General features: G+C 43.0%; 1 protein-coding gene across 1 annotated transcript; it reads left to right on the top strand.

Moving 5' to 3' along the window:
- The first annotated feature begins 216 nt into the window (after positions 1-216).
- ATP6V0E1 (ATPase H+ transporting V0 subunit e1) lies at positions 217-14,600 on the top strand. Its single transcript, XM_030572959.1, has 4 exons — positions 217-431; positions 3,176-3,223; positions 10,124-10,257; positions 14,046-14,600. The coding sequence occupies exons 1-3, from the start codon at positions 328-330 to the stop codon at positions 10,215-10,217; spliced, it is 246 nt and encodes an 81-aa protein (XP_030428819.1). The 5' UTR covers positions 217-327; the 3' UTR covers positions 10,218-10,257; positions 14,046-14,600.
- Positions 14,601-15,291: the final 691 nt, after the last annotated feature.

Here is a 15,291-nt window from a genome sequence, read left to right as displayed (position 1 = left end):
GTGTGGGGGCGACAGCCCGAAGCCAACATTGCTGCCGACCGCCAGGCCGCGCCTCTAACTGCCGAACGGACTCGGTAAACCAACCGCGCAGGCGCCGTGAGCCCCATCCCGGGCACGCGCGTGCCTCGCCTCGCTATGGGCCGGGTCGAGTGCGGGTTCCGGGCAGGGCGGGCATAGGCCAGTGTCACGTGCCGGGCGCTGGTTGGTTGGTCGGCCGGGCTGGGGCGGGGCTCTGCGAGCAACTGTGGCTGCGGCCGACTGGGAGCCGCGCAGGACCTCGGAGTGGTGCCATCGCGAGTGTCTCAGAGTGAAGCCCCCAGCCCAGCCATGGCGTACGGCGGCCTCACTGTGCCCATCATCGTCATGAGCGTTTTCTGGGGGGTAGTCGGCGGCATCCTGCCCTGGCTCGTGCCCAAGGGGCCCAACCGCGGGTGAGTGACAGGCCGCCTGGAGAAAAGGGGAGCGGACCCTGACCCTGTCCTGGGCTGGAGAGTGTCCCCCACCCTCCGGCGACGGAGCACTCCGATGGGGGAACTGCCCCCGTGTCCCCCCACCGTGACTGGGCAGGGCCGTGTGCTATGGGGGTGGGGGGAATAGGCACCTATGTAAGGCAAAGCCCCAAATACTGGGACTGTCCCTATAAAAGCAGGACATCTGGTCACCCTAGCTGTGAGGGGAACAAGGCTCCTGAGGCAGGGCTGTGAGTCTGGCCTGGCTCTGGGGACCATCGTGGTCCCCCCACATCTGGGGAGCGGATCTGGCTCCTTCCCCTGGGGCCTCTTGACCACTTCTTCCTTCAACTGAAATCGGCGTCGGGGCCCAACTTCCCCCTTCATTCCTCCCCCGCCCCCACAAGCCTGTAGGAATCTTCCCTCTGGGCCTGCCGGGCAGGGCATAGTCGATAAAACCAGCGAAGGGCCCTTGGCAATAACTATTTCGACCCTCATATAATACAGCCTTCCTTCTGGAGAGTGGGAGGGCAGCAGGTGCCTGCCTGGTTTGGGGGTCCAGCTGCATCGCAGTAGCACAGACAGAAGTGGTCTTGTGCCATTTGCTCATCGTAGTTCCCCTTTTATTTATTTTCTGTCTGCTTGAATGTGTCTGTCTTGCTCCTCCTGAACAGAGTCATGTGATTGGGGGGTGCAGACTAATAAGCTGCTTTGCTGTGATCGCTGACCATCTGCAGGGACTGAGCCTGAGACCCCATATGTAGCTGCTGTTGTAGTGTAGCTTTTCTTTAGCTTCTTTTAATGACACAAGAACCTTTTTCTCTGTACATCCTGCTTCCTGGCATGCTCTCCCTGTATTTATCCGCCAGATCATAAGATGTTGCTGTTCTGTTCTTATGTACTTGGGAAGTGCTCCTAGGGTGAAGGGGCACATAAGCACCTATCAGGGGTTCTGAGGACAAATTTTTTTGGTGGCCTCAGAGTGTGACCACTTGCTCTCATACTTTTTCCTAAAATACTTAATTAGCTTTGGGAAAGCCCAAAGCACAGATACATGTCCAAATCATTGTAACTTATTTATTGCTAGCTAGTAAGCCTGTTGTGAAAAGTGTTGTTAACAAACATACAAGTATCACTTTCCACAGCAGACTTACTCAGCTCTGGCAAACCTGGGGACAAATGAAGCCCCAGATGGAGGATTGGGGGTGGCTACACGGGTGTTGGGGGTGGGTGGGAGAGGCAGCGGAGGGCTGAAGCCCGAAGCCCTGCAGCAAGAGCCCAAAGCCCTGCAGCTGGAGGATGGGGCCCAGGGATGGCGCCCGAAGCCTGGGGCTGAAGCCCCAAGGCCGAGCCCCACCACCTCTGAGAAGGTGGAGAACTCACCGGCTGCCTTTTCCTCCAGCCTTGTGCCCCAGCTGTCTCCAGAGGTGGGACAGGGCCTAACCCCTGTGAATGGCCCTAGCAACCAACACGAAGGCCATGCATCCAGGAGCAACAGGGAGTGGGAGGGGATGCTACTTTGCCCCCCATGCCCTCATCCACAGCCCATGATGCTGTGGCTGCAAGAACTGAATAAATTATTCACCCAATTAACACCACCATCATCTTCTCATATATAATGCATAGACCATTCACCATTTTGCATCTCTCAAATTTCTTGTACAGTGTATTTGATGGATACGCTATACATTATAATTGTATTGTGTTTTACTCTACTTTTTAGAAACACCACCAGCATTAATGTTAAAGTTACTGTTCTTGAGCAGATCTATGCATTTTATAGCTTAAGAAGCCAAAGTGAGTTACTTGATCTACCTATTTCCGGTGCTGATTAGGATTTTTATTATCTAGGTTGAACTCTTCTTACACAACTGAAAACCTGCATATAGAGAAATTCCTTTTTTTTTTTTTTTCTTTTAATAAAAGCAAAGATCATGACACAGAATACCCATCTTCCATTGAGCTCCATGGGCAGAACATATGACTCTTTCTTTCTTGGAAAACATAATTTTCCCATCTATACAGGATTTTGAAATGTTTGTTCAGCCACGATTTTACCATTACAGCTTCAGTTTCTTTATTGTCATTTTAGTAACACCTGCTCCGACAATCCCCTCCAATAAGGATCTTCCCATTCTGGGCAACTGTCATTATCTCCAAGATTTTGTTTGTCCTTTTTAAGATCTTTAATTTGACAATAGTTACAGTCCACAAGATTCACTTTAAACAAAATAATTGGCTCTTAATTTCCTGGTTTTCAGTGAGACTTTCTGCAAACAGAGTATCCAAATGAAGAATTCTATAAACTGTACCTTTGGGTTTTCACATATAAATCTAACAGAAAAGGTGCTTTAGGATTTGGTTCTGATTTGCTGTATAGAGATAATTGTAAAAAAGAAGACAGCTTCTTATATGAGATCTTCCCTTTGGAACAGCCTTTTTAGACAAGGCTGTATGGTCTTGTGCTTTGTATTTACATATTTATACTACAAACAAAAAAGAGATGCTTTTATTTGCAAATGGCAGACTAAATCTGTGCAGAGTCCTAGGTTAGAGAGGCATATCTATCTTCCAGTTATACTGTTACATTACAAGAAATTAGATTGTCATTAGAACATTCATATTTTGAGTCACCTTGCATGTGATCATAGCCAAATGCATTCTTAGGTTTATTTTCTGTGCCTATGACTCTTAATCAGTTGTCTTTTTCCTATTTCTTTCTGCAGTGTTATCAACACAATGCTGGTGACCTGTGCCGTTTGCTGTTACCTCTTGTAAGTATAAATAATGCCTCCGCTCCTAATAATGGCACACCTGATAAAAATGAAAAAGACCTCTTCAGTGAAGTAAATAAATGTTTAGGGGGGAATTTTCAAAGTACCAAAAGGATTTAGGAGCACAAGTCCCTTTGAAAGTCATTTGAACTCTTGCTCCTAAATAGCTTCAACAATCTTGAAAAAATTCCCTTTAGTGGATAATATATTAAAGTGAATCTGACATATACCCAAAGTTTTAGTACTTCTATATTGATTTATCTTGATATTGTTTTCTGTTTTACAGACCTTGAATTATTCAGCTTAAGCCTCTTGAGGGTTTCTCAGTTTCTGAATAATTTGTATTAATTGTAATAACTATTTGTATGTACCTATTGTGATAGAGTGGCAGGTCAGCCATGCCTAAATCCTCTGAGGTGCCAAGAGCCCTTGACTTCCACTGAAATCAATGTGCTCCTTGATTATGCCTTATTTTATGGTATTAATAACAATTCTCTCTTAGCCACCTATGAGCAGCCTCTGCGCTCCTGGAAACACTTTGCAACCCTCTTTGCTTCCTATATCATCTTTCCTGGCCAATAAATAGATGAGTTATAGGTACAGTGTGAAGTGAAAACCTTTAATTCTGTGAAATGATTTCTTCCTCTTGATAGAGACTTGTGATTGAGATCAAACTACCTTTCAGGCCATTTCTACACAGCACTTTTTTCTCTACACGTACAGACTGGTACAGACAGTAAACTGACATACCTGTTGTGGGTACATCTTGCTAGGTGACTTGTTCATAATTCAATGACAGAACAAGTCCACTTGGGAGTGTTCACACGTTCTCTAGTTGCAAGCCATCACTCATAACATACCATGGTGATGAGCTTAATATAAATAACCTCTTAGAGAGAGACATCTCAATTTCTGGGACTCTGAGTGCAGGGATTGCCAGCACAAAGCCATGTTTTTAGTGTTTGCATTATTTGTAGTAGATGACATGTTTAAAGTAAGGTCTGTCTTGTTCCATCTTGAGTTGGTTTGGGACACAAGCTTGTGTGGGTTTGGCTTGGTTGAATGCTGTGATATGCAGGTTTTATACAAGCAAGGTCCAGTTTCTGTTTATAGTTAAACAGGCCTGAAATATTTCACATGTGAAGCCTTTATGGAATCTGTCTCCTGGATGACTTTTAGAAAAGAGCAGCTATACCAGGACACATCCTATCTTTTAAAAACCATTTAAAAAAATCTGTATTTAAATATGAAAAGATGTCTATACATAAGCACTGGGAGCCCTGTCCGTCGCGCTTGCAGTTCATATAGGAATAACCACCCAGTTGCATAATTATGCTCTCACAAAATATATACTAACCTAACTTGACTTATTGGCTGAAATACCCTTAGGGCTTTTGATGAATGCCATCAAATAGATAACTTTAAACATTTATATTAAGCTATTTCTTGTGTGGGTATCTGCCTATTTAAGGATGAGTGCCTGGATCATGCTGTCTTATACTTGTCAAAAGCAAGTACTAATTGTGGTAGGGGAAGCGGTGTGTTCTAAAAAATGCATACAAGTAGATTTTAATACTTGGCTGTCAGAGAATTACTGGATGCAGTGTAATGAAAATACTGATGAATTTTCAGCTGGCATATGTGGAAATTGTATTCCACAAAATGTTAATGAAATCACGCTCTCATACACTTAACTGCTGTGAATTCATAAAGGTGATTCTATAGAAAGTCAATGGAGGCATCTTTATTCAACTTCCTTAGACTTTATTTGTAATCATGAATATTTGCCAAATTAAATATCCATGATGTGTTGCCCTTATTTCATCATGAAAATTGCATTTAGACTATGAGCAGATGAAATAAATTATGATTTGAAAGAAGAGGAGCATGATATGGCTGTAGCATCTTAATTTTTAGAGAGAGATTCATAGCTCCTAATAGAGGGAGCACACTGCCTCTTTCTAGGGAAATGTGAATGGCTTATTTATTTGTATTTAGGAGCAGTGCTGTGGTCCCAATAACTTGAATTTTGGAGTGCCATTGAGTCTTCTTCTCAGTTTCGTAGCAATCCAGTGCATTATGAAGTAATCAGGTAGGCCCTGACAAGACTGCGGTGCTCTGTACATGTGTACCAGTGAAACTGAGAAGCAAGTCCTCACTTTCACCTAGTAACTAACTCTCTTTGCTGTGTTTGATGGTCTTTGGGGTACAGTGATTCTCCCCATTTAGCTTTGAGGCACTGTGCTTGTCTCTGCTCTCTAGTTTGATTAAAAATAAAAAATAAAACAGAAAGTTTGAGGCGAGTGGGAATTGCGATTCCACATTTCTGACTTTGGCCCTGCCAATGATTTGCTGTGTGATCTTGGACGAGCCACTTAAGGCTAGTTTTTTTCTTTGTTTGTTTTTTAGGTACTGAGCACAGGCAATTCCCCTTGAAGTTAATGAAACTGAAGGGTTCTCAGAATCCCTGGAAATGAGTTTCTTTACTTTTCTGTGCGTCAGACTCCTTATCTGTAAAATGGAAATATTTACTTCACAGAATGGCTGAGGCTTGATTGAATGCTTTGAAATCCTCAAAGAAAAGGTGGTTGTGGAAGTACTGAAAGAGGTTAGCAACTACTGTACTGGAATAGGGCAGTGGTAAAACTGTTCTTCATTAAAATGACTTGTAATCTGCTCTTGTGTGTTGTTGAATGAGGGATAGATTGACTAATCTGAATAAATGCAAATAAACATGGTCTCAGGATTTATTCTGACATTCTCAGTTGCACCTTGCAAAGAAGGAAAAAGTGGAAGAAGCTAAAGTCTTCATACGTGATGTCTAAGGCTATGTCTACACTACGGACCTCACAGAGGTATCACAGCAGCTGCACTGCTGTAAGATCTCCTGTGTAGCCGCTCTATACCGGCAGGAGAGAGCATTCCCACTGGCATAATTAAACCACCCCAATGAGCGGCAGTAGCTATGTTGGTGAGAGCGTGTCTCCCGCCGACCTAGCGCTGTCCACACCTGCACTTTTGTTGGTGAAACTTATGTCAGTCAGTGAGGTGTTCTTTCACACCCCTGACTAACGAGTGCTATTGTAGACAAAACCTAAGTGTCTTAGTGAATACACAGTCAATCATATGGAATTGCATTTTTGGATTGAATTATATTTTTATGAATGTGGAGGAGAACTGTTGTCTCTTCTGATGCTCCAAGGTGGAATTGCCTTGTGTTGCATATTTATGGATTTGTTGTTTGTTTTTTTTAAATACTTTCTGGAAATATTGCACTTACATTCCATTTGTTAATCCTATTGAAGCTTTGGGATTTCAGATGAAAGGTTCTTTGTGTGAAAGTATTTATTATATTGGTGTCAGAGTCAAATTGATGTTAACTGCACTGTCACAAGTGTATTCCCCTATATATGAGATTCCCCTGCAAGGACCTACCACTCTACTGAAGTGGCTGTTCCTTATTATGCAGTTTTTACAAAACCTTTTGTCTTGAAATTCTGGATTAAATAAAATGCAGGTATAAAAATTATCTTAATTTCTTTTAACATTTGATAGCACCAGTCTTAATGAAGTTCAGTTTTGTATCTGTTAAATGCCACTTAACTCCCTGGCACTTGCCAAATACCTCCACATTAAAATGAATTTATTCCAATTTAATCTCAATTAAAAAGCAGTCATTGCCATTTGATAAAATAAATTGGCTTCCTCTATGTGTGGAATTGGTTGAGGTCATCCCAATTAAGCTTGTTGACCGTGCTGTACAAATTTGGTTGCTTTGTGGGAAACTTTACACAATTTACTGTATATCCTTTTGTGCATGTGCTGTATGCTGTACCTCGCTAAAAGAAGTGTAACCAAACCCTCAGGAGCATGGTGTTATAAAGCAGAGTATATAGTGGTGGTACTACTGTTTTTGTTTTGTTTGTTTTTGTTTTTAAATTCATTTTTGTAATAGTTTTAGCTCATAATACTCTACCAGATACAAGCAAAGCCTGAGATGACCATTCCAGGTCTTTTTTTCCTATTGTCTTTTTGATAAGAAGTTTATCTTTCTGTAGTACCTTCCATCAAAAACCCAGGGTGCTCAGTTACATCTATTTTGAGATCACTGAAGCCACCTCTGAGATAAAAGATATAATCTGTGTAGGAGGACACAGCAGTACTACCCAGTAGTTCAGAAAAGAAAGTTTGGAATACTACATCAGTTGCATCTGCAGGAGAATTCTGGGTGGGCTGACTGTAATTACCCAAATTAGAATCTAAATAGAAACCAGAATCTGCCCTCTTATTCTGCTATAGAGAGAGACAGATTGTAGTGTTCAACCCATTAGAATGGAATTAGAATTAAAATTGCTCTGAAGTCTATACAGTAATAAAATGACATGGTTATCCTTGATCATGATGGACCATAATTTCTTTGAGTTAGCATGATAATTAACGTTGACTGTTGCAGGAGGTAGCATGTGGAATGTAGCAACACTAAAACATTATATTGGATATAGAAGTTTCCTTTATTGTGCTCTGAATGCCCCATTTTGTTGTTCCTTGTCGTGGTAGATTATAGTGTAAAGCAGCCTGGTGTAAGATTAATGTGCGTGGGGAAGCTTTCCACAATTGTCTTTCAAAGCACTGAACTCTGTGCTCCCCTACCTTCTACTACTATGTTCTCAGTGATCAGACCTCCAGCACTACAGGGAAGTAATGGAGCTAAAGAGCAATCCGGGTATTGACCTATAATGCCACTGTGCTTCAGAAGTTCTGTAAACTGCATGATCTGAACAAATAGCTTTTGAAACCAGTACAGTGTTTGCCTAGAGCCTAATTGTACAGCTGTGGACATGTCAATATTCAGAATGCGCTTCCAGCTCATTTATTTCACAGCAGTTTTGGGTCTGATCTCTGTGAACATAGGGAGAGGTCTGGGCATGTGCATTGGTGCCTGGAGTTCTTTTCTCTGCCCAGTGTAAAGAGGCAAATTATCCCTTAACAGCAATCAACTGTTAGTTCAGGAAGTTAATGACAGTTGGTACAATGCACTCTGGTACTCTTCTAATCTGCCTTTGTATCTGAAAAATAACTTGTAAGTGGGCTATACACAGAGTTCTGTTGATGAAGGAGAGAATTTCTATCAAATCAATGAATGCTTGAGGGATTTTCTTGATATAGTAAAAGGATTAGGCTACATTCAACATAATGTGTGCGCGATGCTGAGCGACCCTTTCCCTGCAGTAGCTAGGGATAACAAAATAAGAGTATTCTGGTTCTTCAGTTTACAAGTGAAAATAAATTGGCTATTTTCCTACTGGTCCTGGGTGGACATTTACCCACTTCATAATATCCATTGTGCATATCAGCATGAGTGACTGGTTTCAGTTGTTGATATACACTCAGAATACTATTGAAGGTGTGAGGGGTTGTTAGAACACTATGGACACAGCATTTGCTTGATTTTTAGCTATTGTCCTGCTTAATCTTGTTACTTTTTAGTATTAACACCACTAAAATTTACAAATATTTATTTTGTCAGTGCCAAGAAGATTGACCTTCCTTTTATCTAACCCTGCATCTTTTGCCTAAGGCTTCTGTAGCCATTTTGAAGCTGACCTGACCAGCACTTCATTTGCTGGTCAAAGCATCCAGGTTTATGTGGAATTTTCTATGACTGCCTAAGCACTTTGATGCATTTGTGGCAGCTCCCATTCAAAGCTGCTCTGCTTTTTCTCCTCCTTACAAAGATTCTACAAATAGCTGATGGATAAGACAGTATGTTCACTAAACGTGTATATAGTTAGTATTTTACTTAGATCTAAATCCATGCAAATGAGAAGGTAAATATTACAAGTTCAGAAAAAGCTAAAGCAAGAACATTTTATAATACTGAAAAATTTATTTCTGTTCAGCTTTCCTGGATATCTTCCACATCCCAAATTCTTCTTCTGCATTCTGACTGTGGTTTCTGCAGAGTTAGTCTTTCAGCTGCTCTGAGGGAGAGGCTGCTGCTGCTGCTAATCTGGATTTTGCTGTCATTGATGTTGTTTCAGTAGCTTTGCACCTTTTTGATCTAGACACCCATTTCTCTGACTTCCATTCTAAATTTGTTCTATTTTTGTTTAGGCTCTTATAAGAATTATATTGGGGACTGGTGGTTTGAACGTGTTCAATACATTTCATTAAGATCTTTTATTGGATCGTAATGTTCCTTGTAAAGCCAAGCCTAGTATCTCTGATTTATTGGGGGGAATGTCTCAGGCACAGAGGTTGCATAGTAGGTCAGGAATACAATCAAAATTTCCCAATTCCTGTTCCTTCTTTTAACTGCTAGATTGTACTTCTATCCCTCAATTTAATCTTTGTCATAATGTTTATTGATATAAAAGAGGCTCTGCCTTCAATTTAAATTTCATCTGTATTCTGTATATCTAAACATTTTGGCATAGTGACGGTTAAAGTAAATGAGACACATACTCCTTATTTGGAAGGTGATGTCCTTTAGTAACCCTCTGACTTCTACTGCCATTCAGGGAGGCCTTGAGCAGCTCTAGAGGCAGTGTTGTTGAAACATGGGCCCAGAGGATGGGAATGTGTCCCAGAGCACTTCACCTTTCAAGAAGAAGCAGCAGCGAATTAAAAAGATGCTATAAAATCCAACTGACAGTGTCACTTTAAATTGAACAGGATAGTTCTCAGTCTAAACATGCTACAGTCTTCTGAGGTGTAATACAGTGCTAGAGCTCTTACATTAATGTGAGACCTTTAGGAGTTTGGGTTTAGCAGCATTTTGACTTGATGTTAGACCTTTAGCGATGCTGTCTTACTGTCTCCTGATAGCCTTTATGCTTTGGCGAAGTCATCCATACTCTTGATGTCTTTTTTTTTGTCTTTTTTTTTTCCCCCTTGCAGTTGGCTGATCGCGATCCTGGCCCAGCTCAACCCTCTCTTTGGTCCACAGTTAAGCAATGAAACAATCTGGTATCTTCAGTATCACTGGCCTTAAAGATGTCTGTCCTCTCTGCTGCCTTTTTTTTGTGGACTAGGTAAATATGGTTGGAGACCTTCTCCAGTTATGTCTTTGGGTTTGTTAAATGCTCAGTGAAAACTTAAGCAATAGCATGGATAATGGGTGGGTAGTTTCACAAGAGGAAGCAGTGTTTTCGCAGTCTGTAACAAAGAAGGATTTGAGTTTGGGACTGGGTGCTTTTAATCTCATTTGGAGACTGAGATGTTAGAACTAGGATGCTTGATTTCTGAAAGGATGGAGAGGGGAGTGCCACACCATGTAACAGCAGGTGGTTTTGGTGGAACCATCTGTTCCTCCTAGCAACAAAATGAGAGCCCTGAAAATGGGTATGGAGGGCGAGGGATATCTTTGTTTTCTTTAACACTTATCATAAGTTGGTTTTGTTTTTTAACAATCTTCAAGTCCTTACACTATTATGGTTGAGGTGACCTGACTATCTTCCTGCAGAGCAGGTAATCCTCCCACCTTAACTCTCCAGAGTAACATTATTATCATTTGTATTATTGTTGTGCCTAGGAGCCCAAGTCATGGACCAGGACCCCATTATGTTATGCCCTATACAAACACCCAACAAAAAGATGGTTCCTGCCCAAAAAATTCTTACAATCTGAGGGCTGGTCTACACTACCCATTTAGGTTGACATAAGGCAACTTACGTCTACCTAATTATGTCAATGTCTACATTACAGCCTCGCTCCCCAATGCAAGTGCCATACTCCATCTCCACGACAGGCATAGGGCTTATGTCAGTGTAGTTAGGACGATGCAATGTCTGTGTAAATGCTGTGTTACTTACCTCGGCTGTTGGTTGTCCTGTCAATTTTAGGGCAGGAGACATGAAATTGACAAGAAAGCAGGGCAGCTCCTCCTCCTCCTGTTCAGCCCCTCCCCTTGATGAAACCCCCCCCTACCACCACCACCCTGGGTAGCCCACCAGGAGCCTGTAGAGCAGCTGGGCTCCTGACAGAGAGCTGCCAGTGGAGCTGAGGCGCCAGGCACTCTGCTCCCCACACTGCCCTCTTAGGTCATTGCAAGCCCTCCTGGTGAGGATGTGTGCCACTGACCCAAGGAGGGTAGTATGGACATACAGCCACCATAGTATGCGGTGGTGTAAGTTGACCTAATATAGGTCAACTTTAAGTTTCTAGTGTAGATATATCCTAAGTATAAGACAAGAGACGGCATTTGTCAGCATGACAGGCAGTGTCTCAGCACACAGTGGGGACCAGTTTCATCAACATAAAAAAACAAAGCCGTGGAACTGAATGAATAATTCAAAGCACTGTGTTCTACTGCCTTTGTCTTGCAGCTTTAATCCCCCCTCACTACTATAATTTTCTATATTTTGAAAGAATTGAACAGCAGTATCTGGATGATAGCTGACAGTGCTGCTCAATTGGATGTTGGTTGTAAAGCTTGTTGAGTACTAACCCTTAAGCATAACTCTAGTGTTTCCAAATCAGGCTAAGCCTGAATAGTATCAGACTGTGGTGTATGTAAGTCTCTCTGTTTCCTACTTTTTCAGTAGAAGCCAAAGGTAGGCTGGGATCTGCTGCAGATAGAAAGCTCTAACAGTGTACAGCGGCCAAGCTGGATTTGTTTGATGTGATTGTGCTGGATTTTGTTTCTGCTGAGTAATGACCTTGACCACAGGCAGAAGGGCTGGCATATTCCCAGAAGGCCAGGGGATTGGGATTGGAATTGGAATATAATCACCTACATAGAATGGACACTTCAGACTAGAGGGTGGGCCTTGCTTTTAATTAATAATGAACCATCTGCTCCATGGAGTGTGCTGCCACTACCAGCCAGACCAAGCTGGAGTGAGAGATGGAATCTAGGTATGGCTATCCAGAGAATATCTATTGGAAGATGTTTCCCTTTTAGTGGAGTAGCATCCCAAACCATTACAAATAAATTGATACTGAGGAGAAGGGGGATTAATGTCTGATAGAACGGGGGTGGGCAAAATACAGCCTGCGGGCCAGATGTGGCCCGTTTAACATTTCTGTCCGGCCTCCTCTGCCCCCTCGCGATCTCTGAGTCCAGGACGCTAAAAGTCCTGCGGCACAGTGGGGTACTCAGGCAGGCTACCTGACTGCTGTGGCCCCACGCCGCTCCTGGAAGTGGCCGGCTGCTGCTGGCACATCTCTCCACGACCCTGGCAGGGGAGAGGCAGCTCTGTGTGCTGCCCCCGCCCCCAGCACCGTCCTCACAGCTCCCGTTGACCATAATCCAGTCAATGGGAGCTGCAAGGGTGGTGCTTGCAGACGCAGGCAGCACACGTAGACCTGCTGCCCCCCTATGTGCAAGGGGCGCCCAGAGACATACGAGCAGCAGCCAGCTGTAGCCACTTCCAGGAGCAGCATGGGAGCCGCCTGTGGTAAGTGCCTCTTGGCCAGAGCCTATACCTCGCACTCCTGCCCAAGGTCACAACCGCCTCCTGCACCAAACTCTGTCCCAGAGTCCTCACCCCCTCCTGCACCCCAACACTGTGCACCAGCCGAGAGCTCCCTCCTCAACCCAAACTCCCTCCCAGACCCTGCACCCTCTCCATTAATATAGTAGAAATGTACAGCCTATGACAACTTACCAAAATTCATGGAGTGGCCTCCCCCTGCAAAAATTATTGCCCACCCCTGTGATAGAATGACCAGACAGTCCCTCATCTGAAGGGATGGTGAGAGAGCAAGTTCGAATCCAGTCAAATTATGCTGCCAGAGAATCCAAATTACTGATTGAGGGCCTTTCTGATTGAATTCCTGTGATAAGTAGCTATAAAGCAACTTTTGTGGGTTTTTAACCTTCAGCTTATGTGGTGTCACTGAGTTACACATGTGTATTCTTGCCTGTGTGACCAGAAGAAACTGGTAGCAACCATGCTGGGTATTGACCAATTTCTTCTGCCATCAGAGTACCTATGGAGCCATACAACCTTCAGTGGGCTTCTTGCTCCAGAACAAGCTTGCCATACAGACTGAAACTGAAAGAGATCTTGGATGTGCATCCCTGGCGTTACTTTGGAGATTCTGTGCACACACTACTAACATCCAGGGCACCTGCCAGAATTCTCATCAGACCCATTTATAAAACTGCACAACTTCCCAGCTGGTAGCTTCTAATGTGACCCAATTAAACATGATAAATGTACTAACACCATAGATGATGCTGGTTTGGGGATAGATCTCTGCAGAAAGAACTTTCAAACACCTAAGCAGATGAATTCTGTCCATACTCTACATAGCTGGGTGGCCAACCTGTTGCTCCGGAGCCACATGCAGCTCTTAAGAAGTTAATATGTGGCTCCTTGTATAGGCATCGACTCTGGAGTGAGAGCTACAGGCACCAACTTTGTGCGGGAGGGTGCTCACTGCTCAAGCCCTGGCTCTGCCAGAGGCCCTGCCCCTACTCCATCCCTTCCCGCCCACTCCTGCCATGCCCTTTGTCCTTCCCCTCCCCCCACCCCAAAGCCTCCTGTGTGCCAAGAAACAGCTGATGGGGAGGGAAGGGGATGCATGACTGGTGGCGCTGCTGGTGGGTGGGAGGCACTGGGAGCATGGGGGGAGCTAATGGGGGCAGCTGACATATTACTGTGGCTCTTTGGCAATGTACGTTGGTAAATTCTGGCTCCTCCTTAGGCTCAGGTTGGCCACCTCTGCTCTACAGTTACTTGGCCACAACTGTTTCTTTACAGCATGGTATCTTCCTAGAAAGCAAACAGCCATGGTTAATTCACTGAGCAGATCTTCAGCTAATAAATTGCCTCTATGAAAGAGAGTGACTGAATTGCCTTTTGCTTTGCAGGTAAAGAAGATATTTCCTCTAGACGTAAAAACTACATTGATCCAAAGATGCCCTTAACATAGCTGGTTGGATACCAAACCTGCTTAATGCCTTAATGTTTGTATTGTGCTTAAAATGGCTTGTTCAAAGCCTTATATTTTTCTCCTGGTTTCCTTTTCCACTGTTTAACAATGTGCCTAATATGTAAGTTTTATACCTCTTTTTCTGTACTATATACTTCTACTTGTTTCAATTACACTTGAAAGTTAAGTTTTATAATTTTTTTCTGGGATATGTGAGTTTGAGGGCAGCCTCTTCCTTGTCCTCGGTGTTGCACATTCTCCATGAGCTTCATGAAACTTCCACACACTAGGCTATCTATTTATAGTGTAATACACAGGCATTTTCTGTCTGACTACAATTGCATAAAATAAAGTGTACAACAAAGCTGGTGGCTGGGAGATGCTGCCACGTCTTTATGGCATTTATTTTTACAATGGATTGTATTCTCAAACGTTTAATCTTAAATTTCTGGGTACATGGGAATAAAATGAATCTGCTGCTTTATATGAAACATTCTTGGGAAGCATCTAATGGTTGTATAGTTATTTTGGTTTTGGGTAGATTTCTGTAATGTTAATCTTGCTTAGTTAGTCAAAGAGTTCAACTTCTGAAACTTTCAGAGCTTTCAGTATGTCTGTATCTAATATTGCTTGTTGTTTCACTATGCCATCTGAATTGATCTATACTGAGGGAAATTACGCGGCTGCTTTCCCTCTGAATCCTTTCTTGTAGTGTTTCAAGTTGTTCAACTTCAGTATCTATATTTTCCGTGATAGATAGTAAAGGCCTATGACAAAATAGAGCTTGGTGCTTTGGGCTAAAGCACCATCAAGAGTTAGTATAGAAAGCCACTGTCCTGATAATAAACTGCCTTAAGTTATGCTACAGCAACCAACCCTATCTAATGATAAAGACTGCAGGTAGGGAAAAATACTAGATATAGATATATGCATGTGCCTTAGAAATAGACATTATGTGAAAGACCCTTCAGAGTAAATGAGTTCTAGAGCTGAGCATCCCTCCCAGAATGTTCTATTGCCTGATGCTAGGAATTTGATCTTGGAGATAAGAGAGCCAATTTCAATAAGGCATAAGTGGAGATACTGTTACTTGGCTAACTTGATGCCAGGATTTTTGGGGGTATTGATGGTATCAAACCCTTTAGATTGACCCAGTACAGAGCAGAAAGCACAAGGACTACATT

Source organism: Gopherus evgoodei, chromosome 8 (genome assembly GCF_007399415.2).
Source record: "Gopherus evgoodei ecotype Sinaloan lineage chromosome 8, rGopEvg1_v1.p, whole genome shotgun sequence".
Taxonomy (NCBI): Eukaryota; Metazoa; Chordata; order Testudines; family Testudinidae; genus Gopherus; species Gopherus evgoodei.
This window is presented reverse-complemented; position numbering and strand designations above follow the sequence as displayed.

Bases quoted from the DNA above. Each gene is read 5' to 3' on its own strand.
- ATP6V0E1 (XM_030572959.1), top strand. From the start codon at position 328: ATGGCGTACGGCGGCCTCACTGTGCCCATCATCGTCATGAGCGTTTTC. The intron at 432-3,175 runs GTGAGTGACAGG...TTCTTTCTGCAG, and splicing joins CCCAAGGGGCCCAACCGCGG to TGTTATCAACACAATGCTGG. The intron at 3,224-10,123 runs GTAAGTATAAAT...TCCCCCTTGCAG, and splicing joins GCCGTTTGCTGTTACCTCTT to TTGGCTGATCGCGATCCTGG.